Raw genomic sequence first — 27,994 nt, 5'->3', positions numbered from 1 at the left:
ATATATCGTCTAATCTTATGGACCATTATTTTTAAGCAAACAATTTGGACCCTTCAATAAACGTGACGTTTCGCAACTGTCAAAATTGACATTTGGCTTAGTTCCAAAACCACTACCTAATATTTGCCTAATTCATTATTAAACGGGCTTGCATTTTTCATGAATTAGGCATTTTTTGCCTATTTCATGAAATAAGCGATTTTGCCGATTCGGAGTAACATATACATAAGTTATGAACCTAGCTCGAATTCCCGACATCCCTTAAACGGAATAGAGGACGATCGTGAGAAATATAAAATGTCTGGAATCAGATGAACGGACTTCTAAAAAAAAATACAAAACAATTGTTTTTCTTTATTTCGATCCCATAAGACTAGGTCAGAGACCATTATGGGCCGAACTTCGTTCGTCGCAATTGCAACGGCTTTATTGTGTTTTACACCAATTTATGCATCCTATATTTTATAAATTCATAGAATTAGGTCTAAAGCCAAATTTACTAAACTAAGCCATGTAAAATTACATTTTTTTCGTTCACTATGTTATAGTTCTAGTAATCAAATGTAATGATATATATCCTTTTGATAAAATATCATTAAAAATTACAGAACGACTAAATAAACCTCAACGTTATCTTCAATTAAATTGAAATTTATGAGGGAATTATCCAAAAATTGCGTTGAAAAAAATACCAAGCTACACCAATTTTTTTTATATATATTATGCTTCCTCTACACTCTCTGGAAGTTACCGAACCAAAGGTCTACCGAATATGGTCGAGGTCGCCGAGACATTAGAGCGGGCAGACCCGAGCTCGACCGAAGTAGCCCCGAATTAACACATTATATTTTCCGTCCTTGCTCAACCATGGCCTACTTCCAGAGAGTGTGGAGGGAGCATTACACATGCATATAAACTGTGAACAAAGCCGAACAGGTACCAAACGCAGCAACCCCGGATTACACATTCTATAGAATGACGACGTTGTTTTTTTTTTAAATCAAATGCGGATCTACCGTTACGCAGTTTTACATTCTAATAATATATTTATTAGACAATTAAAATAATCTGGTCACGCACCCAATCATCGAGGACTAAAATATCGTTGCACTTCTCGAAGGTATTTATTGTTTAAGCCAGAATATTATCATACTGAATAAAGTTGTTGTGGTTTAAGCATAATTTATTCAAAAACTTTGTATTTATCCTAGATATTCGATTTTAATAAAATAAATATCTAAAAAAAATATAAATAGTCTTCAATAGTCATAAAAAATAGTCGATCATTCTCGATTTATTGTGCCGAACGTTAAATAATAACAATAATAAAATAGCACATAAAATGTGCGATATTTCACGACAAAAATAAGTCAGACCGCCCATAAAGACAGACCCCAAAGATAAGAAAGAAAAGTCGTGACATTATACCCTCAAAGGTTAATGGCAACATTGATGTTGAGTTAAAATTTTCCGTTCTTGTTTATGACATGAGTCGTCAACTTTTTTGTGAACGAGACTAAAGTAGAAGACTTAAAAGTTGTCGGTATCACAAGGACCGCCGTCGATCAATGTTGTATGTCGAAAACCACATAATAAAGAATCTATAGAAATGCCAATGTCTCAAATTTCATTGAAATAGTTGTTGTGAGGGTGAGGAACGGGTAAATTACTCGGTAGCCGAAAAGGAGAATGACGTGTTTAGGTTGGCTGAGGTAACAAACGTATTCACAACCTGCGCTGCGTTTTCGTACTTGCCGGCGACTCGCTGTCTGCCGCAACCAATTATTGTATACGCGCTTATTTTTTGGATGAGGTGTATTTGGACGCCCAGCGCTGAATTTATGTATTAAAATAATATATATTTTTAATACAAACATATTTGGCTGCGCAGCAGAGAAATTCCTTAAAAATATCTTTCAGCAATATGTTTTCATTAATTACCAGAAACTAAATAATTATAAAGTTTTCCATGTAGAACTATAGTAAATATTTATATAATGACCCCTGAAATAGACGAAAGTTAAAAACAATGCTTATCTTATCAAGACAAATAAACACGTTTATTGCTTGGATCGTCTCGTCTCAGTAACTCGGTACAACACAAAGAAAATCGCAACAATAGCTCATATCTATTCTATGATCTTCGATAGTAACCGATTATTTTAACTTTACGATAATTAAAATTCAACCGATAAAAACCTCACGTTTGTTAAAATAATAAATAATTAATGTGTTTTTTTAACGATCGGTTATAAAAAAAGGTTACAAAGTAGTCGAGTCATATTATTTTATAGATACAAAATTTGATACAAATAGTGTCTTTCAAATAACAACGTAGCACGATTTTTTAATCTAAAGTTCAATTTCGATAAATGGATGACTGTGTGTAATCTGCGACGAAATTTTAAAAATAATTTAAGTTGATTTCAAGGCCATCGTGACATTGAAAGACAATGAAAACTACATTTAACACCTGCAGGTGTTTTTGATTTATGACACTATTTTCAATATCAACTTAGTATCGACAGGATTTTATATGAAAATTATTATCTGGAATCAGAATAAATTTATACAGACTTATTGCATATGTTATACATATTTAGATATATTTATAAAATCAGGTTTTTCCAAAATTTTACAATCTAATCTTATCACAATCATTTATAACCTTCTAATATAATCTGATCGTTAAACACTAAATAAATATTTTTAACGAATTCCTTCGAGTGGTTCTGTGCACAGCTCACAAACTAGCTAACAGATTTTTTTTGTCTAAGCACATTTAAAATCTACGGCGTGGGGCACATACCTACATAAAAATATACGGCGTTTGAAAGGTTAAGAATAGAAATAATAATTAAAATATTATTTTAAAATCACTGCGCGGCCAAATAACCTGGATATATCATATTTTGTTTTTAATATCAATTCATTAAATTAATTAAATAGTAGTTTATAAAAAATTCTCGCTGCACGGCAACTACTTAAATCGTATTTTATTTTTTTAAATATTGTAATCATGTAATTTTGCCTAAAAGCTTATGAGGCTCGTAGTGCAAAACGAGTTTGACACGCCTGGTGTACATGTTTGTGTAGGAAACGAGAGAGAAGAGTATCTGGATTGAATAAAATCATCAACATAATATTTTAACGATATTAATTTCAATATAAAATTGCTATAAAATTATTTTACTCGTAATGCGGATGTGTATTTCCAAGACACAAGAAGCGAAATACAGGTTTTTATATTAGATGCACAAAATACATTAGCACTGAAATTCCTGTTTTATATATTACGCCATCCGGCCAATTGATTACACGTGCGCCCTTAATTTGCGTCACAACAAAAATTAACTTTTCAAGGTCGACTTCTGATACAAATTTTCATATTCGCAAATTCAACGGTAAGCAAACAATGTGCCTCGTGATTTTTGCTATTCTTTTATTTGGGTCGTTTTTAACTCTCTTTGAAGCGGTAATACAAGTCGCCCCCAGAGTAATTTCGCACAACTCATAAATTATGTAAAGAAAGTAACAAAATGTAATTCACGAAAACATTAAAATATATTAAAATTGTTAAAATCTTATATGACTTGATTCTTAAACGAAACATATTTATACAAGTCAATTTTAGATAATTGCCACCATAATAAATAAAAAATATCTTTACTTAAAATTTTCATGCCGATTTCGACAAATTTATATAACGTCTCGTGACTAATGAGTGGTCAATTAAAAAATGAATTTTGGGTATGATGATTAAAATGTTTTATGTATCTTCAATAACCAATTTTATATCATAATTAAACGGTAGTTTTTTAATCATTGCATATTTGTACAAAGAATACAGTCGGTGTCAATACAGAATCGAAGGATTGATGAAATACGCCTACAAATATCTGGACTTTCAGATCCGCATTATTATATCATTGCCAAATCTAACGATTTTAAACTTTACAAGTCCAAAGGCAACTATGTCATGCCCAATATATTTTTTTATTTTCTGAAGAATTTTTAAATGACTTAATGATTCAATTTTCAGTATTTTATTTCATTAGTTACTCAGGGATACTTTTATCAACATATTACGATAAAATGATTTGGTAATTTTTAACCATTTTACCTGCAACTGTTAATCCATTGATGGATTTTGGAAATAATTTTTTGACAAGTCTGTGCCAGCCGCTTGTCGAATACCCGGCTATTGTCAAAACCTAGACGTGAATTGTTAGCCGTGTTTCTCAATCTAAAAAGTTTTGTTTTTACATTTACGTTCATATTTTTTTGAATTAATTAAATTACTGTTTTTAATTCAACATATTTCGAGAGCATTAAATTCCGATTCGTGAAGTTGTTGACAAATCAATTTGTCATATATTTATTATTTTGTGCCCTATAACTGTTCTATAAAGTTGTGAGGATTAATTAGGCTAAATGTTTTACTTTAATCGAGAGTAGTTCATGATGAAGGATATCATATCAATGGCTTAAAGTGTAAATTTGCTAACTCCATATTTGACAACTTTACAGGAGAAACTAAAAACTAAATAGACAACTAGAAAATAGAGAAATAAACCCATATCTCAAATTTGTAGTTTAATTGGAGATTCTGTAGATAGCAATTTTTGAGCATGTGTATTTCGATTAAAAGTACAAAAGGATATTGTTAAGTCATTTTCACCCAAAAGTGGAGTTAGCAAATTTACACTTTAAGCCATCGATATACATATAATGGCCAATTTGTGCTTATACTTTATTTACTATTCCAAAAATGATATTTAACTAGTACCATTACGTCTAACAGAAGTATTAAAAAAATACGCAGGGGAGAAGTTCTAACCTATAATCGAACAGAAGGATAAAAAAATTAACACTAGGCGTGGCTTATCAAATAAGTATATTCCCATAGTATGTATGTATAAAAAACTGGTGAAAGACAAACAAAGAGATTATTAAAAACGTAATCCAAAATGGAAGATTGCTTCGAAAAATATCATACGATAGTTAAACATAACCAAATATCAAATATTGTAATGTACATACATAATACGTATATAAAAAAAATATGTTGAGAACTATCGTTATGTGAATTACAGCAGTGAACAATTAACTAAATACAGTAGACCCCCCAATAACACGGTAAATTGGGGACGTTCTGTTTAGGTGCCTGTTACTTAATGTGTGAGCGAGTCAAAGGGAGTATATCTCACCACACGCGCCTGATTCGTACATACTTATTGCAAAAAATTGTACGAGTATTTTCTAGTCCCAAATAGCACGTTTTTATTGGGGGTCTACTGTGCTACTGAAAAGGATAGAGCGAAACATTCTTTCTTTTGTCATAACATTCTTAGGGTTTTTTCAGATAGTGGTCCCAACATTTGGATATACCTAGTAAAATTTTGAGGTCTAAACATTTTCGTTTACGGATGTTGATGAGAGCTAAAAATATCACACTTCAGACATTTTACGAACAAAAATTTTTGAGACAACTTTTTTTTATTTATTTTTTGCGGCCCATATAAAATTAAATCTTATATTTTTGGACCATACCAGTGATCGAGTTTGACACGTCTGCTCTAAATAAATTATATATAAATAATAGGTGTCAAGCTTAATTTTTGTGATTAAATAAATTGGACTACAGTGGATTCAATAAGAAAAAAATTATCGCCGTTACACAAAGGACTAAACTAAAACTAGATATTTAGTAGACAATAACAAATAAGTCTGTTTCCGCCCCGAATCATCGCATTGGTCACACAGTCGAATATAAGAAAGGCCAAGGAGAGTATGTAAGCACGAACAATGACTACTAAGCTCATTAGGAACTCTTAGTCAGAACTTGAGATTTCTACCACGTCGCTTTCGACTTGGAACTAAAGTGAGTTACATCCTGTATCGACCGAGGCGACCAGTAAAAGACCAAGAAAATCTACTTCGCGTCAAGAAATTCTAAATTTTTAAAAAATCTAAAAATAATTTATAGTTGAAACAGTTTTAATTTACCGATAGTAGACATGATACAAAAATCAATATATAAGAATAATTTAAATAATTTTTGACAAGTATTCATATATTACACTACATTTTAGTTGTGTCTGGCCAAACTTATGCTCTTTTAAATGTAGAGGTTCGCACCCCGTTTTCTGGGCTATTTTATATATATAGTGTTATCAACAACACGAACAACCAAAATAGGATTCATAACAATACCAAAAATAAACAAACGTGTTATTAACTGTGTGTCTTCCGTGTTTGTTTTGCTAGCGTATATTATTATTATACATACAAATTTGATTGGATTATCGGTCCAATACCTTATAAATTACGTCACTCAGGCCCTTATATTTTATAAACACTGGTATTAGTCTTCAGTTAACTATACAAAACATGACTGTGCACGTCGTGCACTGCCAAAAGTCATACGAATGACGCTGAAAGCCGCTTTACAAAAGGAATATACCAAAACAAGTCATCGTCCTGTGTGATATGGCAGCGAAAATCGCTAAGGCCAAGAAAGATTAGTCAGTTTGGGCTGAATCAGGCGAAGACGAATGCATAAATAAGTGTATCTTTCATCAAAGCTTGCGCCGCAGAACCGAACAACAATCGCAAAACCATAACAAACAACTTATTATGCATGAATATGTGCGATACAGAAGTCTTCATCGAACAATTCATTGTTACTTTTGTAGTCGATCTTACTGATGACACGAGTCTGATGACATTCCGAACGATTCCTGCTCGTGTCATTCAAACGTAGGTCGAACACAGGTATGCTAAATGTCATCTACGAATTCTAATCATGAACGACATTCCCCAATAATTAAGCGATGGATAATCTGGAATAATTACAAGACCACAACGAAGTTGCATCCGAGAACAAATGTGATAAATTCCGCGAAGCGAATTATTCCATCACTCTGTAGCAGCTCAGAGCAAACCACGCCAAATTCCATTCAGTATTTTCAGAATCGATATTGGTGACCGGCCATTACACACTATATAAAACTATGTCGACATACCTAAAGCAAACTCTCTTGCGAAGTTCAACTATATCATTATGCATTCAACAACTTGCACCTCGCTTTATGTACTTATTTTTAATACATGCACACTTGTGCACAAGCAGGCGTGCTTAAATTAAAACCACGTCGCTATAAAGGTAACCAACCCGTTATGTTTCACCCGGTCTGGTAGCAGATATAAAGGAGTGGATCGATAGTTTGAATTCGAGTCCCATATTTCATCAACGTCGGTTTATGAAGCACAGATATGAAATTGAAAAGCGTATCTATACCGAAATATAAAACCATCCAGATGCAGTAGCTAGGATACAAACGTGTGCCCTACTTTTAAAAGAAAAATGAGGACACGTGCTTTTCAAAAACTGTCCGCACTTATTGACCGGAAAATTCTTTTAAATCGAAATAGCAGCAAAGGACGCTACCATTCCAACTTTATATATGATACATACCCAAGGACAAAAATAATATTGACGCATTCAGGCGATTATTTGTATTTAGACGAGTCCAATGCGTCGATTTAATGAGGTAAATATTAGTATGTAATAAACATTGAATACGATATATATTTTATTAGTTATTATTTAACTTATTGATACGCTATTTTGAAAACCTGTACTAAATATTAATAAATTTGTTATGACGAATGTAAATTGCAACCTTAAAATAATTATTATTTATGTACACTAAACAAATTTAATCAAAACATAATATAAAAAAGACTAATATTGTAATTTATGTACATAATACACGAATGTGTTTCTTTATCCTATTTTTATTTTTGCGGATTGTCCTAGGAAATTTATTATACATCCGTAAATTATTCCCTTGCCTGTACTCATTTTCTTATACTTAACTCCCCTTAAATTGTCTCTATATCTAGTATTAAACATATGTATATATATATTTCGAGACGAAAATTAAAAAAAAATCGCCTTGAATGGGTAAAAGCTCATCGCCATTGGACCGTCCAAGATTAGAGAAGAGTGGCTTTCTCCGGCGAAACCAAATTTAATCTGTTTGGAGCAGGTGGTAAACGACTGTACGCCGTAGAAAAAGCGAAAGATTTTATCCCTTATGCATTAATCGATTCATCAAGCACGGCTCTGTAAATATCGTCCAGGGCACCATGAATGCAAAAACATATAAATTGGTTGTATAAAACGACTTTATTCCAACCTTTGAAGAACTCTCCTAACATATTGCTGAACTCATTTTGCAAGACGATTCTGCGCCATGCCATCGAGCTTGTTCTGGGAGTCCAATTATAGTTTTTAAATTCAAACCTTCAATATTTTAATCCTCTATCTATAGATTACACAATCATTAACATGGTCAGAACACAATTGAAAATTTATAGGCAATAAAATAATTGAAAACAAGAATTTATTAAAAATATAGATTAATTACGTCAAATAAATTTTGTTAAGATGTTATAAAAGTGTTTTATTTACAAGCTTCTAATTTTTAAATGTCCTCGATAATGCTTTCTATGAAAAGAACAAAAAAAAAGGTGGCGCGCACGTGTTGAGTTGGAGGCTCGCCATTATGCGCTTGCTAGGACGACGAAAAAATTACACCTTTCCCAGAATAGACGCAATTACACATTCCTAATTTTACAATACCTGTATTTTTTAAACAGTATTAACGGAAAACGAAAGTTAACAATTGTAATTATCTATTATAAATTCAAAAACGTGTAAAAAATGTATCAAAGTTGATAAAATAAGAACCGCCATGTCAATTTTCAATTGGCCACAGCTATTTATGCATTATTTTCAAATAATAATTCATAAAAATCAGTATATAATTTAACATAAAAATTAGTATATTAGAATAATTTTGGTAACAATTTTAATTGAGTTTAATCCTAACAAAATAATGCATTTACTTCGAGACATATTATATTTGTGGCAAAATTTATGTTGTACAGTACAATTATATAAATCGTATATAATATACACTTAACCACAACCATAGTTATGTAAATGATGGACCATGCCACGGCATTGATGCGCAAAATTATGAGCGCAAAACGTGAGATTATGAGGGTTCATAAGCATATAGTAGGAATTTTCATTATCCTTAGCCAAGTCAAATATTTTCCTAAGAATCGTAATAAAATTTCGAATTTTTGGCAAGCATTTAAGATTATTCAGATGCTTGCAATTCTGATTTTTATTATACCACTATGAACGATCAATCGCATTCTAAAAAGTCAAAATAAACTCGAATAAGTTCAACGATAAGACATCAACGTATGATTCATTCAAAAATGTTTCCAGTAGTAACAGCAAATGGAATTACATGCGCTGTCTAAAATATTTCATTTGGGAGAAGACGGGTCCATTTGCTTTTCTTATAAATACAAATGACACAGATTAAACTGCGCAGTGTGAATATATGCATACTATATAAAATACAAAAAAATATGTGCAGATTTAAGATTTGATGGCAACTGTGAGTTGCCATTTTAAGATTTATAAAAAAGGTCGACGACCACTGCACGTGCGCACAATTCAAAACAAACCTTATCTATCAACTCCTAATTAAAATTAAAATCAAAACAAATAACACCATCAATCAAACAAACACAATCACAAATCAAATAAATCACGTTCTTTTTGTTCAAATTCACACGCACACAACTATCGAGTATTATTTCTCTTGAAATAACCAAAATCTAACGTTGTTTATGACAACTCTTATTTTATACTTATCCAGACGTCAAAGAATGTAATGAATAGTTGGAACATCCATTGAAAACGAAGAACCTGAAGGTCGTTAAAAATTGTTTACTCTGGAAGTATTGTGTGGTGATATTTCGAGTCTAAATCTCAACAATCACATCTTCATATAAATTCGAGTTTAGTGCAAAACCAGCAACGCGTAAACAAGATAACCATCAGGGGAAAAATTCCATACATCTTACGATCGTAAATACAATTAATGTACTAATTTAAATCTATTCATTGGTGACGAATCATAAAATGTGCTTCCGAAACAAGGAATTTATTCAATTGTGCACCACATCGTAAACGAATGAACAATATAAGCAAATAAAAATTCGGGATACAAAATCTTTCATCATCGGTAATTCGAAGAACAAAGAATATCTTGCATCGAAAACAATCCGAACATATTTGATCGTTCATTCTTGATCCCTGAGACAACCCCGTATAGGTTCACAAACTGTAAACCTTTACAACTGGTCGTTCAGCGAGTGATTAATTTATTGCCGACCAACCCAGAAAGACAGATGTAGTTCAGAGCTGCACTTAAGCCTCATTGGTGGTCATCAATATTATTAAAGAATACTAAATTATATATATATAACGTACAGATTTATTTTTCTTAGCATATTTGGTGATGCTGACATTTTATTTACATTAAAAGTATAATATACTCAGGGAAAACCAAGTTATACGACGCAAGCAGAAACAAAATTTATATAAAAAAAATGTATAATATATATATATAGTACAGTAGACCCCCAATAACACGGTAAATTCCCTAGTTTAACGTTTATTGGAGGAGGGGGAGTCTACTGTATATACCAATTTGTTTCTATGTTGCGATTTTTTTATAGTAAATTTCTACTATAAAAATATATCTAAGGAAATCCGTCAACAAAAAATTGTATCCTTGAAACGAAAATTGACAGGCCAATAAACGATGTTAAAAAAATTGTTTAAGATTAAAAAATTGCAACGGAAATAAGTTTTGAAATATCTCATCTCATAGCAAAAATGTGTTGATCATTTACAAACAGAGATTTTATTAAAGATTGTTTTATGATAGATGTAAAAAAAATTGCACGGAATCTGCCAAATATTTTGAAAATATCCAGTTAAACTGGATGAATGTACAAAGGAGAATCACATCAATGTCAGCAGATATAAAGAATCAATTAACAATGAATACAATGAAATTTGCTTATTTTTCCTTGGCTATTAATGAATCAACTGATGTCACTTCCACGGTCCGGTTATTAATATTTGCACGTGGAATACATATGAGTTTGAAGTGTGTGAAGAGTTGATCGGAATGAGTTCATTAACAGATCAAACGGAAGGCGGTGATATGTTAATTGGGCTTTTAGAAGTGTTCCAAAATTGACTGAGAAAATATTTGTTATTACGACTGATGGAGTATCATTCCATGATAGGAACCAATTCTGGATTGGTGACTTTATTCAAATAATATTTGGGAAGCCGCGAGGAGGAATTAATACAATCATTGCATAATTCATCAGGAGAGCTTGTGCCTTAAGAAATTAGAGTTTGAACATGTTATGAAAGTTTTGATTTTAACAATTAATTTTATAAAATCGCGTGCGCTTAAGCAAACAATTTTAAACAATTTCTCGAATTAATTGAAAGTAAATATAGTGACTTAATTTTTTATACAGAAGTGAGGTGATTGAGTCGTGGAGAAATATTTCTAATCGACGAAATTTAAATCTTTACGATTATCAAATACGCGACTTCAGGGTAAAGATCAATCAATTAATCAAATTTATATTGTTTCTTTTCAATATAAGTTAAATATATTTAAAACCCAATTAATATCTAAAAATTTGCACGCTTTCTTAGTTTTATTTTTTTCCCAAAAACTTTGTTATTACATTTATTTAAAAGTATACATTTAATGGGGTGTTCCATTATTATGGTCAAGGCTGTATATGTTGAAGCAATTGACAACTTAATAACAGCCTTCAGAGATCGCTTTTCTGATTTTCATAAAATAAAACAGTTGCTCGATTTATTTAGCAATCGTTTTACCCGAAAATGCACCAGTTAATTGAACTTGAGCTAATCGATATGCAAAATGAAGAAATCTTCTTCATAAATTTAAGGAATGCGATTTGTTAAATTTCTATTGCTGCGTCGATAAAAATAATTATACATTTTTAGTTGATAATGCATTAAGATGCGCAAGCTTCTTAGTTCAACATATATGTATTTGTGAACAAACTTTTTCAATTATGAACAAAATTTAGAATTCATTTTATGTTTAGCTACTACAAAAATTGAACCAAATATTAAAAAATTTGTCAAGTCAATGGAATGACAATGTTTTTTTTTTAAATAAATGTTCGTCCTTTTTTTTGTTATATATATTATATTTAAAGGTTTAGTAACCCTAAAGGGGTGTGACTTCGCAGTCAGAAAAATGCCGTTGGAAACTTTAGTTTATATTTCATATTGCGACAAACTATGATGGGCGAGATCGTTATTCACCGAGCGGTGGTGGAGAAGCTGACGGAGGGATGATGTCAGTTCTGATTGATGTGGCAGCGACTGTATGGCGGAGGTTGATTCCGACCGTGAGCGTCCATGACCGTATGTTGTTCACGAGCGGACAGTTTCTACGAATTTGGCGAAGGGGCCGCGTCTGCCAGTGTCTCCCGTCTCCTAATTTGAGACCAGCCTTAAGTCCTTAAGTATTTAGGGCTACAAAGCTTGCTGACGAATCACATCATGCAGCGTCCATCTAGCCAATCGTCCACAATATGTATACGCCTTTAGAAAGCGACATTTGCTTGATGGACATCTCCGAGATCGAATTGTGTAACGAGAATATTATAATCTTACGGTGATATCTTGTTTCCCGTGACCGTTTCGCAACAAAGAAATATTTTGAAAATGCACAGGAGAACACCTGCGTGATTTATGTGAAACCATTTTTTCTAGTCGTAACGAGGGCTTTTGTGTGGTCCTATCCTTTACACTATTGTCTAGTTAATCCTTATTGAAGAATGATAATTTTTGGTCACATTCATTAACGCGAGTTTCAAGAATAAGATCCCCACAATATAACGTAAAGTATAATACATCAATGCTGCTCTTGGCTTTAAGTCTATGCATCTCTGATATAAATGCTATATGTTTTGAGATTTAAATTTAAAAAAGTTTTCGTACCTGACCACAATGAGTCCGGTGCGTGATTTGACTCGGGGAAACTAAAAATTGGAACTGCTGTTTTATGGAATGTGTAGCATTTTTATCTAATAACCAACACAAATAAAATAATGTTTTGTTGTATCACATCTCCAACACACACATACCGTAAAATTATCACATAAATCCAAAAATGAACCTGCGGTATATTTCTATCCAAAAATCATTAACGCAACTTTTCCGCACACGCGTTCAATCGCACTAGACATCGCCCCTCAACGCAGAAAACGTGAACGTAGAGTGTGCAGCAGCGACTAGTACGTACTCTGTTGCCCCATCCTATCCTCCGTGCCCCCCTTTCTGGCTGGCAAAGAATTTTCTTTTTAATGCCCGACTTTGGCGCCCGACCGCCACTACCATCCCCCCTCTCTCCGCCTCGCCCCTCTAGTCCTCGTCTCGCCCGCGCCTTTGTCTCGTCGCCGAGGCAAACACGCGCGCGTGTCGAGACACTGAGGGGGAGGAGGAGGAGGGAAGCGCACACACATGCATGCACCGGCCCTGGCCGCGCTTTTTCTCTTCTCTTCTCTTTTTTCCGAATGTCGATCGATTCGCACTATAGCGAACGTCGACCGCCACTTTCCGCGACGCACGTACGCCGTTGTGCAACGCGTGCGTTTTTCTTTTCGTTACGTTACTCTGCTACTACTGTCGAGTTGTAAACCGAGAGGAGTCCTACTGCATGATCCTTTACATACAAACCGGACAATGTGTACACATAGTGACAAGAACACGCCTACTTAGCAGATAATTTAATTCTGCATATATCAGTCACCAACATTTTCAAAAAAAATTCCGTGTCATTTGCAAAATGAAAAGTACATATCAATGGTTAAAATAACTGAAAATTTGTAAGACAACAAATTATTATTACCGCGGTTAAAAAATGGAAAAAAATTGATAATACCAAGATTGGCAATAAATTAAATTAAAATAATTAGACCTTATTTTATTTTTGATTGAATATCTGAAGTTTGGTCTCTCTTTCTTTTTGAGAATTAAAAACCATACAAAGGGAAAGTTGTATGCAAAAAGTTTGGGGATTGGAAGTTTAGCAATCATTTTTTGTCGAATGAATCAAAACTCGTATTTTTCAGTACAGTAAGTTCTCGACTTACGCGGTTAATTCGTTCCAGAAAAATTCGCGTAAGTCGAAAATCGCGTAAGTCGAAAATCGCGTAAGTAGAGGAATACTCATCCGATATGTATTAAATATTAATACATTCCCCCAATCATTCGAACGATACTTAAAAAAACTAAATGCCGTCTTCTTGTATGTATACATTAGGTTAAAATGAAAATAAAAGCAATATAAAAATTTATTCTATGTGTAAAATGTCTACATACATTATAATCTTAACTTTTTTTACAAAATAAAATGAGAAACATAAAAATAATATTTATACATACATATTCATTAAAATATCATGTCATAATGTCTATACTATTCCATTTCAATATCTTTAGGTGTTGGATTTCTTTTATCTAATAAGAAATCGTACTTATCCAGTGAAGATTGTACACTAGATCTTTTTTTCTCATAATAGATATTTTTATAACAGGAAATAGCGTCCTGAACTGCTTTATTGGCTTTCTCAAACCGATCAATGTCGGGATCTTGTGCTTTTAATCCAGCCATTCCTTGGTCTATCAAATTGAGGCATTCTTTCATTTTTTGTACTCAAATTCTTTTGTTTCTTTGACCTCCTCCTCCGAATCACCGCCGTTGTTTCTATATTCTTCAAGTTCTATTAAATCTTCATTGTTTAATTCCACTCTATGATTTTCTAACAATTCAATCAAATCATTTTCATTTAGATTTAAATTTAATTGGTTTGTCATTTCAACAAGATCATTAATTATGTTATCTTCCTGCATGGGGTCTTCAACAACTTCAAAAAATTGAGGAGTAAGCTTCTTCCAAACGTTTTTCATGGTAGACTTTACAATTTCATTCCAGGCAACACCAATATTTTTAACAGCTTCATAAATATTGTGTTCTTTCAAAAACTGTGTCAGTGATATACTGTTTGCCCTTCAGTTACCTTTATGGCATTTCTAAAAATTGTCCTTAAGTAATATTTTTTAAAGCTTTGTATTATACCTTGATCCATAGGTTGTATAATATTATAGAGGTCGTATTTGGGGGCAAAAATGCTATTTTGATATGTTCGTGATCACACGGTGCATTATCAACCAGGAACCAGGATATTATAACAAATTTTAAATTTTCGAAATTTTTAACCGCGTAACTACGAATCCGCGTAAGTAGAAACCGCGTAACTCGAGAACCTACTGTACTAAGAGAAGAAATTCTATCAGTAGAATAAATTAACAAATCGACAAAAGGGTGATTTGTGCAAAGTAGTGGATCAGTCAAATCCTTTACATACATTTTCATCGGGAACCAGTTACAAGATATTCTAAAATAGGTATATACCATCCACATAAATTGGCCCAGCTCCTCGTATTTATCGCCGAAAACATCGTTGTCTGGCAAGCTCGTTGATAAATTGAATAATTTGAGTGCTGACATTTTGGCCAAAACGCACAAGGGACGCAATCGCGACTCGCCGCAGCTATAAACCGCTGGGCATCGACGGATTGCAATTTCAAAAACTGCTTTATTGAGTTACGTTTACGTCGAGAATGCAATGAATTGTACCCTAACGCCCCTAGCAAAAATGCACTAGGAAATAAACACGAAGAATATTTATTTCAATTCTCAACAAAAACAAAATCTCCACCTCTATCTAAATACGTATTCCACCGGACAAGAGATCTGGAAAATATAATAATATAACTGCTAATGTTCACCATCGATAGCACGCGAAGAGACTATGCAAAAGGTAAGCAAAGTTTACATTTCATACGGCATAGAAACGAACATGCCACTTATAATCGTGTAATGAGCAACTTTTGACATGTCGCTCTTATTTAAGGACGGAATAGCGTAGTCCGTAACGTCTCAGACTACTAACTCTAAGGTTGCGGGTTCGAGCCCCGGCAGCGGATTTGAATTTTTATTTATAAAAATGCGCTATTATTAAAAAAAAACGGCCTTAGCTGCAGTGGCATCCACTGATTATAAATTATATAGCACATCATGATTACTAATTAATAATAAAGATGTCACCGATTTCCAGACTTTCAGTCTGATGGTTAAAATACTTCCTTGTATGTATTCATTATGTCTGATTTACTTACTCAGTTGGTACAGATTTGTCCGTTGTATCGCATTGGGCTTACGCCAACGGAAGATTTAATAAAACAATAAAAAAATTAACTGTCTCTGTTACAGGTAAATCAATATAACTCGTATAAGACTATAAAGCCGAAAAACACCACAAAATATTCAATCAAATAGAAATGCGACATACATTAGCTATAGCCAGAAATAATTTTAAATGTATTTAACGTTTCAACATATGTCGAAAATATCTGAAAACAAGCTAAGAAAATATATAAAACGAATTTTTTACTTCGTGCGTTGTACATTTATCTATGTATATTACATTAGTTGCGATTTGTTCGCTTTACGTTTAGTATACGTTGAATGTCAAAATAGTGACACAATCAAATTAAACTGAAACCCTGTCAAGTACCATTTATTTCAAGTCTTTCACGATGATTTATTTATGTTTGTATGTCGCACATTTGTCATGTATAAAAAATACAATACAAATACTAATGATATAAATCAAATCGATAATACTGTACAATGAAGTGTGTGGAATACATATTTTATCCTCTAAATTGTGTTTAAAAAAAACATTTATTTTCCGTTTTAACGTTAAAAAATAAGCGGATATCAAATCGAATTTCTATTTACGGTCTGTATTGCCAAGATTTGGGGCAATCTCTCTTTTGGGGAAAGAAACTCGATTACAGTGCGAGAATATTGACGAATCGTTGCAGAAAACGTTTCTCAAAAATTGTATATATGTAGAAACGACAAAATACATGTCATAACACTGAATTCTAACCAATGGTATAATTAATAAAATGATTTGTTTAAAAATCAACTGATACTGTCACCAAATATGAATGTGACTAATAGCGATAAGACATTGAATTTGTTAAGATAAACAACCGCAAAAAATGATTATATCGAGAAGAAGAAATTCGAGAATATCTGACCCATTTAGATAAGGAACAACAAAAATGAAATTCTGCACGGAAAGTTCGACGTAAACGGAATGCAGGAAGAGGGCGTACATCCTGGCTAAAGTAACTTAACAAACTGGTTTCAATGTAGTACAAAGAACGCACACACTTTTGTCAGTCGCTGCATCAAATGTAAAAATCATATTCATGATTTTTTAGTACATATCATTATCATTATTAGTTCGAAGATTACAAGTTTTTATTCCAGCTTAGATTTTCAGTCGCTATAACCGACAAACTTCTGCTTCTCGCTTATACACAAATAAATGGAAACAGGCATGCAAAGTCTTCATAAATTTCCTCATATTTTCTTTCGCATTAATCAACGCCGTAACATCGCCTAGGTTTTCCTATTATATCACCGCGACCGCTGCCAAAGAGCACGTGGATATATTATGTATATGATTCATAATGAAGCATCGGTAACAGATGGATAGCGAACGCTGAAAAAAAAAGACCTTCAGCGTCCAAATTCCTTCTTTTTTATTAAAAAAAAATTGTCCCGGAAACGTGGCGATAGTATCATTTGCATTCCCCATAGAGGCACCTAAAATCGAAGCGATTATTTTTATTTTACGAATTTCATAAATATGATGACGAAATTCTGAGAAGGAATTCTACGACGCGAAGAAACTGGCACTTTGTCAGTGTCGAGAGGTAAATAAGAAGAAAAAAAACGAACTCTCGGCTTAGGAAAATCGGCACAAATTGTAAAGCGGGCCATTTTTCATATTTTTTCCAATCTAAATTCGACTTTTGGGACGTTTGATGTCGACCTGGTGAGTCACTCGTTGTCGTTCGATGTTTTCGTGAAAAGGAAATGTAGATCCAACTTTTAGATTAAAAAATAGTGGAAGGAAAATAAATGTAAAAATAGTATTCTGGTCACATAACTGTGTTCATATTTGTTCAGATACTATTAATGGCATTGCTAACATTTGCCAATAGCATTCGATAAATTTAAGTTCAGCATTCCACGTGTTTACCTAATGCAATTACTGATTGGTTATTAATCGATAATTGCAAAGAAACTCAATACTAGACCATGCTTCATTAAACATAACGACTATAAAAAGACCGCCCGCTTCGATGGTGTACACTCAGTGTACATGTAAAAATTAGAGATTTAAAATCAGAAAAACACAAATATAATTACGAAATAATCACTATAATAATAGAAACAAATAAACGCATTGAACTTTGCTGAAAGAATATTTGTTTTTGTTACTTTCGGTAATTACTATAATTTAATATTTTAGTGTATCGCGGAGGAATGCCTAAAATATGAACATTTTATTCGGCATATATATCGATATATTCACATAAGATGGGATGTACACTCGGTGTACATCACAGGAAACATTATTTGGAAACTAAAAAAAATAATTTAAGTTGGGAGGAATACAGTCATACGGATGGCGAATTCACAATATACACGCGATAGGGCGCCAAAGTGACGTCACGATGACGTTTCACGCCGGCGCCTAAATTAGTTCCATAAATACTCAAAAGGCGTCGCTTCATACGCCGCTGCGATCGCGGGATCAGTTGGTCATAGATTGGATGATGCTGAACAATTACAAGATATACCGAAATCAGAACAAATCAATACAATATCATTAAAAAAAGGTTAGGTTGTTTGGTTCTATAGTAATAGTCGGCGCGAGCGGCAGCGAGGCGCCTCTAAGACGATGCTAGAAAGAGACGAGTGAGTGCTAGAAAGAGACGCGAGATGTGACGTCGACATGGCGCCCTAATGCATGCTTTATGTGAATGCGTACGTTCGACTTTCGCACAATTCGCACATTTAAAAAAAAAACAATTTTTTTTAAAAAACGTTCTGATAGCGATGAATCTTTTGCTTCAATCGGACGTTCGTATGATACAAACAGGTCTACAATATGTTCAATTTTGCAAAAAAAAAATATAATTAAAGAATATGTTCAAAATTGTGGAAAATAAAGATATATTTCCACAATCTTTAATGATATGTTTCCAAAAAAACACAGCAAAAAAAAAACATGGATGAAATGGAAAATCTTTGTCATCGCAGATCGATGATTAACATCAAAAAGATGTCCCTCGAGTATTTCAATTATTCAAGCAAAAGCTCTTAGTTTGCACAAAGATTGGAAGGATAAATTAAAAAAATATTTTAACACGGTTTTTCAAGCAAGTAACGGTTGGTTTTACAATTTTAAAATGAGGTATTCTTTTCATAATATTAAATTTACTGAAGAATCGGCTGATGCGGATAAAGATACTGCAAAAGAATTTATTTCCTAATTATCCAAAGTTATTGAAGGTGTAGAATATTCCTCTAGTCAAATATTGAATGTATATGAGACAGGTTTATTTTGGAAAACTCTTTAACAATGAAAAATATGAATGAAGCCTTCACGCACCTTGACAAATTTTTAAATATTATGGAAGATTGTGATCCCAATGGAGAACGCATATCTCAAGTGCATGGGGCGATCAATATAAACATAGCATGTTATAAAATACTATATGAAGAAAAGAAAAATAATGGTGGAAAACAGTTAACTCTTGATAACTTTCAAAGGAAACACCCGCAAACCCCACTTAAACGTGTCTCTTAAACGCCTCTTAAAGATCTTATATTTACTTGATAAATAAATATTTTAAAATACCCACAACTTCAATTTTTTGACTTCCCTCGACTTTCGTACATTTAACATTCGCACACATTTTCAGGAACCAATTATGTGCGAAAGTCGAGGGCCGCCTGTACATATATAATATAAACACACATCCATAGAAACAATTTGCGGCCTAACAATTCCTAAAATCGACGCCAGTAAGTTGCGAATATTACATAAAGATCAGAGTTTTACTGTCTAAAATTATTTATTAAAACGCAATATGAAAAAAGGTAATAAAAACATGATTCGTAGGCTTTTCAAGACTTTCATTTAATGCGTACGAGACAATTAATACATGGGGTGAGTTGACGTCAACATTGACAGTGAGAGTGTAATTATGCAATTAGCATTAGTCTGCATATTATCCATTTATAATCAAGACAAAAGTGGTTAGTAAAAAACATATATAAAAATGAGCTGTTTTTTATGCTTTAACACAGTATCTAAAGGCACGTCTATACTATAGCCAAAAGATGTATGCCTAGTTACTCGGCCGAGTCACTCGGCTTGTAAACAACATAAGTATGTTTTTATCTCATATTGTTACACCGTCGGTGTATCCGCTGATACTTTTGACCGTAATATGGAGAAGTCGTTGATTTACGTAGTTTTGTCCGCAGCGAACGGATAGTGCATATCATAGAGAATATTTCCTCAAACAAATCTCATTCATCTATAAGTTATCCAAGTCCCGTTGAATGGAATATAGTAACAGCGTAACAGATAAGACGTGTTTTTTGTGTGATATTTTTACGTGCACTTGCCGCAAAAAGCAAACAAATAAACGTTGCAAACAACATACGAACGAGACAAGTCGACTGGTATCGACTTTTGACGACCTCAGACCGAACGAGTGGGAGAGAGAGGAAAAAGAGAGAGAGAGAGAGAAACACGCAAACGTCGAAACTGAAAACATTCCATAGTGCCTTACTATACGCGATTAGCTAGAGCTATAGCGTTTTGTTTATTTATTTTTATCGCCTTCGGTTAAACAACATTACATGGGTGTACACACGCTTCGATATTTACGTACACATAAATAATATCGTCCATATGTTTTCGATTCGAAAAATTACAGCGCTCGCTGCTATCTAATCTTGTTTATTTTTTGCTATTGAAATTCGGTAGCTGGCGACACAATAAAGGAATTTATCTGAAATTATCCGCTGCTGGCCGGACGGGTGTAATTTTGAGCAATTTTATGAATGGAATACTGCGCGGTTGCTTATCGATCGATTCGTTACTTGTGCGTTATAACGACGCAAAAATATAAATTGTAATATTACACATCCATCTGACAGATATTTAGAATACAATAAAAAAAAATGTATTAGCACATGTGTGCAATATAAATTTATGGGTGGTCCTGTCTCCCCAGTCACTATCTGACAAAGACTATTAAAATCAAGCAACATTGACGTTTTTTTTGCGATAATAATAATGAAACGTTAAAACGTTATAAAAATATAGTTCATTGATACAAAACTAGCTCAATGCGCGGCCACTTTTTCTAATTGTAAAATAGTGCTGTACGTTCAAATAGCAATACATATACCTAAAGTAGACCCCCCAATAGCACGGTAAATTGGGTGCCAAAGGGAGGATATCTCACCATGCGCCTGAATCGTCCGTACATATTGTACGAGCATTTGCTAGTCCCCCAAATAGCACGTTCCCAATTTACCGTGTTATTGGGGGTCTAATGTTATATCCTTTCAACTTTTTTACAAAAAATAATTCATAACAATTACTAATTCGAAGGTATTTAATAAATATAAACTAACAATAGGACTACAAGCGTATTATGAGAAACTACAGTAGATGACCGCAACTAACTTGGTGGCGTTGAATGAACTGAACATGTTTTCTTGTAAACTAAAAACGCTCGTGTCCCTTACATGTCGTTCATAATTATAATGCGGCTCAGTGGATTAAATCAATTATCGATTAGCATTGATAGCATTGTTGTGGCGATTCACAAACATATTTAAATATGCACTGTAAGAGTAGCTATACACAATTCACTGCCGTCAAACGTATTTCAGCGGGCTTTAAAAAATGTTTTTCCAGACAATCGACCAGTAGCGGCATGAATGAATGTTATTTGTGGTTTTTCAATTAAAACATTCATTCATGGTTATATTTCTATATTACAATTAATAACATCATAACAAGGAAAATTATGTAATAGAAAGTATACGTCAGATTTTACGAACAATGGATATTTTTTTGCAAGAAAATATCAAATAAAATTGTTACATTTAAGGTTTGTAATTTACTGCAAAAATAAACATTGATTAAGGCATTTAAATAAATTTAATTTAAATTAAAAATATATTTACTAAAGCATTAATATTGTTTTTATCGATTTTATCTACTTGACAATTAATGGAACAAAATAAATAAATGGAAATATTATATTGCAATATGAACATGGACTGAAAAAATGTTTTTAGCGTATTTATATTTATATTTTACTTTGAATGTTGGAGACGAGAATCTTCATTTTGAGGCGCTTATCTGTTGTAAGAAATATTTACTATTTAGAACAGGAATTTAAACTGCCACTGCAACAGTCGAAATATAAACTAAAACTAAAGCCGAATACATTTGGTTATATATATTAGTATGTAACATTTGGTGAAATTATGAACGATTTGCAATCAAACCATTCAATAAAGCTACTTAAAATGTATAATATTTTAATATCAGGTACATTTATGAATTCTATTTTTTCTTCAGTATTTAAAAAATAATAAGTTAGTCGAGAAATTTGGCACCAATTTTTTTAAAAAAGTTTTTCACAAAAACACTACTGTGCATAATATTATAAACCTTTGCATTGTCATTTTATGTTCTCTTAACATGTGAATGGCAACGAAAATTGAATATTTTCTGCAGTTATCGTAAAGACAAATTTACGACTCTACGCATTATTTAGAGCTTACGTCCAAATATTGAATGAAACATTTAGTTGAAATTCGTATTTTTACATATGTATTCGCTTAAACGCATTAATGCATAAAGTCGTTAATTCTTCTTCATTGCATATTCCATAACAATGTTACATTAACCCTTTGCGGTAAAATGTAGCATATTCATCCTTTGTAGTCCATCATATTTTTAACTCGAAAAATGATTCCTACTTTAATATTGGTTACTATTTTTAAAAAATATTTATTTGATAAAAATATAACAAAAAAATAGCAAAGTTTCAGTACAAAATATATTCAAAATATAAATAATAGGTTTGAAAAGGTTTCTTGCAAAAAATCCTCTTCTAAGGAAAAATAACTAACATAAGTCGTATCCACAAACATATTTTGATTATTTAGTTTACTAAACTTTTGATGTTTTTAATTTTTTTTAAATGTAAAACATGACATCTCCAAATATCGAACGATACGTTTTACATATTCACTGATTAACCCTTAATTACTCGCATGGGGTCAAAGCAATTTCGCATTAAAAAATGAAGCATTTGCTCTTTCTCGAAATTCCCCGCGCTCCCGCTAGCTTCATAGCCCGCGTCGAAGTTTGTATTCCTGTAGCGACCAAGGAACGGGAGTGGAAGGATGTGTCGCTGCGCTCTTAAGCGATGACCCCATGCGAGTAATTAAGTTACTTTTTTGAAAGAGATTGATTGGGTTCCGTGGCCGTTTCAAAGGCAAAGTTTACATGCCAAGCAAACCAAATAAATACGGTATAAAAAACCAAGCATTGGTAGACTCCAAAACATTTTATTTGCTGGCCTTTGAGGTTTATTCTGGCAAACAACCTGCGGGTCCTTACCAAGTCTCAAACAGCCCAAATGACATAGTAAAACGTCTTGTAGAGCCGATAAAAGAAAGTAACCGTAATGTTACCGTAGACAATTGGTATACGAGCGTGAAACTCGCAAATTAATTATTGGATCCACCCTACAAGTTCACTTTAGTTGGAACACTCAAGAAAAACAAACCCGATATACCTCAGGATTTTTTGCCAAACAAAACTAGTAAAACTAAACGCAAAGTTTGTGTGCAATGATCACTCTCAAATATACTGTCAACAGTGTAATAAAAGTGATTCGGAGAGTTCCTAAAAATATTCTAAAATTTTAACTTTATCTCAGTATAAGTATAAATTGTTAATTTTTGATAATTATTTTAATTTAGCTTGTTTTTGTTTAATTAGATATTTAGTTAATGTTAGTCCTTTTAATTATAATAGAATTAATAAAGCACTTTAATAATAAACAAGTTTTATTTAATAAATAATAAAAATTATTCCTACAATTTGGGGTCACCTGTGACCCCATGCGAGCAGTTATGTAATTTTCTTTGTGCGAGTAACTAAGGGTTAAACGCAATATAAAATAAGGGTTATCAAGAGATCGGTTCGTCGATCCTCGGATTCACCTGAGATTTCCTTGGCTGATCAAACAATGGACATTAACAAATTATAAATCATGTTTATAAATAGTTTTAGATAAATTAACAAAGAATTGTATTTGTTTAGGGTGGTTAGAGGCAGTAACTCAACAATTACGACAGAAATGTATTGTACTCAGAACTGAAGCATTTGAAAGAGGCTCTGACCATAAAAGGCCTACCCTTGTAAATATATTAAGGGTAGTTTTACACCAAGACAATGCTCGTCCGCATGCTTTGAATAAGACGATGGAAAAAATAATGGATTTTCTTAATTCCTTTTATTTACTCACATATTGTTTTCTCTGGACATTGCCCCGAATATAAATAACGACATTGATATACGTATTGCTTCTATTTCCATTTTTTCGAATTTGTTACTAAAAATATTTTTTGTTAACCTGCACCAAAAAAGGGAGACTTATGGGAATAACCTGATATTTATATTTTACATATTAAGCACTAAATAAAAAGAATACAGAAAATACAGGCAAATGATTATTAGGTAGAAGTGATATTCTAAGTTTATAATAATGTAAACCATACTTAATAATTAGGTGGAAGTGATATTCTAAGTTTATAATAATGTAAACCACAAGGGTGAAGAAACACTTTTTTGTATAAAACGAATTGTTTGTGCATTTATGTAAGGTAAATCTACGGAAAAGGATTCGTTGCAGTCATTCATGTGATGTTCAGTGTTCTGACCAATGCTCAACAATAATGCACAAATTCTTTTTATGGAACAATTATTTTATAATAATATATACAGTGAACTGAGTATAACGAAGCTCACGGGACCGAAGAAAAAAATTCGTTATACTGTAAAATCGTTATTAATATTAGCCCCCCCCCCTTTTGAATTTTGCCATAAAAGGGCATGTCGTTTAATTAAATACTATGAATCTTAATGCAATAGAAGTATTAAAAAAAGCTGAAATCACGTCCCTGATTCTAAACCAGTAATTTAAGGTTGTTTTTTAATGAATATCTAATAAAAACAGTCTCGAATCTATCCCAAAAATATTTTTTAAAATATGTTATTGCAGTGAAATTTTTATCGGTAGATATACATTATTACCAGTGAAAATATAATTTATCTGGCAGGTGCTAAAAAATTATATGTTTTCAACTTTTCCATATGTATATACATATACATTTATATACATGCGATATATATGTTACAGTGAATGTGTATTTTTCAGTAAAGTTATAATGTCCCTAGTGAAGTCCAAATACATTTTCACCAGTATATATTATATACATTTATATTAGCGAAAATATAATTGATAGACCAGCGTTAACCAGAGACCACTCCAAAGCCCAGCCACCCAAACTACTACACTGATAAGGTTGCGGCAGGGATCATAAATCATTTTTATATATTTTTACTATTGAAAGTAAAATATGTACATTCCAGCTAATATTTCATGCGAAACGTGCAAAAGTCTTTACAATCGTTTGTAGAATTACAATGCTTTCGTAAATTCTTTATTGTTTTATGCATTGATTATTCAACGGTAAGCTATATCTGATTAATTGAACAATTTTTCATTTTAGTTACTATTTTACTCGCGCTTGAAAAATTTTATTTAAATTTTTCTAATGAGTAAAAAATAAGAGATTTATTAACATCATCATATCTAGTAATGAAATTATAATTATATATAAATCAATTTGAGAATACATAATCCAAATAACATATACCAATGGTTATATATCAATGCGCACGCAGCAAAGCTACGAGCGATTAGCTACGCGGATTCGTGTACATACGCAGCTTATGCACGCACACTAACACGTTCCCTAGTAAAATTATACGCTGGTCTAAAATGTGATGGTTTATGAAACTCATTTGACAGTTGCGAATCGTCGATTTTCTGTTCTAACCCAAACCTAACCTAATGAAAATTACTACTAAACTAATTATATTTAGGTCAATCCAAAATACAAAGTAAGCCAACTCATCTCTTAATGGAAAATATGCCGAAAAAGTAGACAAACGTATCTCGCATATTGCTCCATAGTTTGTCTGCTTTTGGATATTACACTATATTTAAAAAATACTATATTTAAACAGAATTTTGGTCAATATGAGGGCGCAAAAACAATTATCACTTCTCAGAAGTCAAAAATCCACGTCAAAAGCAATAAAATCGTGTCCCACTGCGACGGCGCCGACATGATTTTATTGCTTTTGGTGTGGATTCTTGACTTCTGAGAAGGGATAATTATTTTTGCGCTCTCATATTGATCAAAATTCGGTTTAGATGTTCTTTATTCAATTCTTACTTATTGTAAGTTATAATATTGGTGTAAAAGTCTTAATATGAACGCTAGATAATCGATTTTGACCCCCTTGAATTTGGTCAGAATATGAAATGGACGTCACTGATTTGAACCTTGATCTTTCGGATATAAGTCATCGCTAGGGTTGCCATTCGTCCCGTATTTCACTATTCAGTAAATTGGGGACGTGCTATTTGGGTGCGTGTAGTTAGGGGAATATAAAATACTCATACAATTTTTTGCAATACATACGTACGAATCAGACGCATGTGTTGATATATCTTTCCTTATTTATTTTTTATCAATTTTTCTTTGTACACAAGAATTGAACTTTTTGAAAAAAAATATATTTCCTTGGAAAAACGTACCACACTTTTGGGGGAAGGATTTTTCTCGTTGGGAGTCTAGTAAATATGGTTACTCTAGTCATCGCACAAAAGTTAGGCGTTAATTCTAAAAGCTTGACAAACGGGTGCCGCATGAAGCTTAGGAAGTTGCACGATATAACTGAACGAAGAAAATAAATACCTTCCGCCTGAGCGAGCGGTGCGGAGGCTCCAGCGGAGGCTCTCGCCGCCGCACGTCGTCCAGCAGCCGCTGCAGCCGCTCGCGCTCCGGCTGGTCTTCGGCGACGAGCAGGTAAGCGCGCCAGTTGGCGGCGTCGAAGCCCCAGTGGCAGGTGCGGTTCTCGGAGGAGCGGTGCGCGTGGCACACGAAGCGCCGCGGCGAGAACAGCCCCAGGCACTCCTGGCACTCGATGCAGTCCCGGCCGCGCGCCGGCGAGCACACGCCCCGGCACTTGCCGAAGCACTCGTGGTAGACGCGAAACGACTCGCCCGTCGTCTGTCTGGTGTCCGCGTCGCCACCGCCACCGTCGCCGTTGCCGTCGCCCCCTCGGTCCGGCGGGTGCAGCAGCGCACCGCACAGCCGCTGGGCGTCCGTCTTGGTGATGAGGCCGCACGAGGGCGCGCTCTTCGGCAGCACTCCCGTCGCCTTGAGCTCGTGCAGCTGCTCGGGCGTGCAGCGCGAGCAGTAGATCTGCAGCTCGTCGCACACGCGATTGATCTGGTCCAGGCTGAAGTCCGTGAGCACGGAGGTGAGGATCTGAGGCAGGCACAGGCGCCGCTCGCCGCCCACTGCGAAGCACGAGATGGGCTCGCCCTCGAGCAGCGTCTCGCCGCGCTCTCCCCGGCCGCGGTCGGGCTGCGAGAGCGCCGGCACGGGCGACGGGACCGCGCTCTCCCCCGACCGCGTCGTCGTCGCCGCCGCGGCCGACTCGTCGCGCGGGGGCTCCTCTTGGTGCGCGCGGGGGCCCCTCAGGCTGCGCGGCGCCCGCCTCCTGTAGCTCTTGAGCACCGACTCGAGGTGCGGGGGCACCAGCGCCATGCCGCTAGCCGCTAGCCGAGAATTGCGCGGCCGGCTAGCCGCCCGCCGGCCGCGCGGCCGCCATCTCCGCCGAGGAGCTCACATCC

General features: G+C 34.0%; 1 protein-coding gene across 2 annotated transcripts in view; it reads right to left on the bottom strand.

The window, feature by feature from the left end:
• LOC148237396 (uncharacterized) overlaps window positions 1-27,994 on the bottom strand; it is a 34,783-nt gene extending 6,789 nt beyond the window's left edge. Inside the window, exons 1-2 of one of the 2 annotated variants that reach the window (XR_015812624.1) lie at window positions 24,169-27,994; window positions 19,363-23,251 (exon numbers count right to left, since the gene is read on the bottom strand). Coding sequence is in view for 1 of the 2 variants with exons in the window: in XM_088205376.1 (XP_088061502.1) it covers window positions 27,051-27,908 (858 nt within the window). In the remaining variant the exon portion in view is untranslated. Of the gene's footprint in view, window positions 1-19,362; window positions 23,252-24,168 lie in introns of those variants that run through there. The other variant, XM_088205376.1, reaches the window with a different exon arrangement.

Source organism: Plectrocnemia conspersa, unplaced genomic scaffold, assembly GCF_051122295.1.
Source record: "Plectrocnemia conspersa isolate PC_06_02 unplaced genomic scaffold, ASM5112229v1 ptg000002l, whole genome shotgun sequence".
Classification (NCBI taxonomy): domain Eukaryota; kingdom Metazoa; phylum Arthropoda; class Insecta; order Trichoptera; family Polycentropodidae; genus Plectrocnemia; species Plectrocnemia conspersa.
This window is presented reverse-complemented; position numbering and strand designations above follow the sequence as displayed.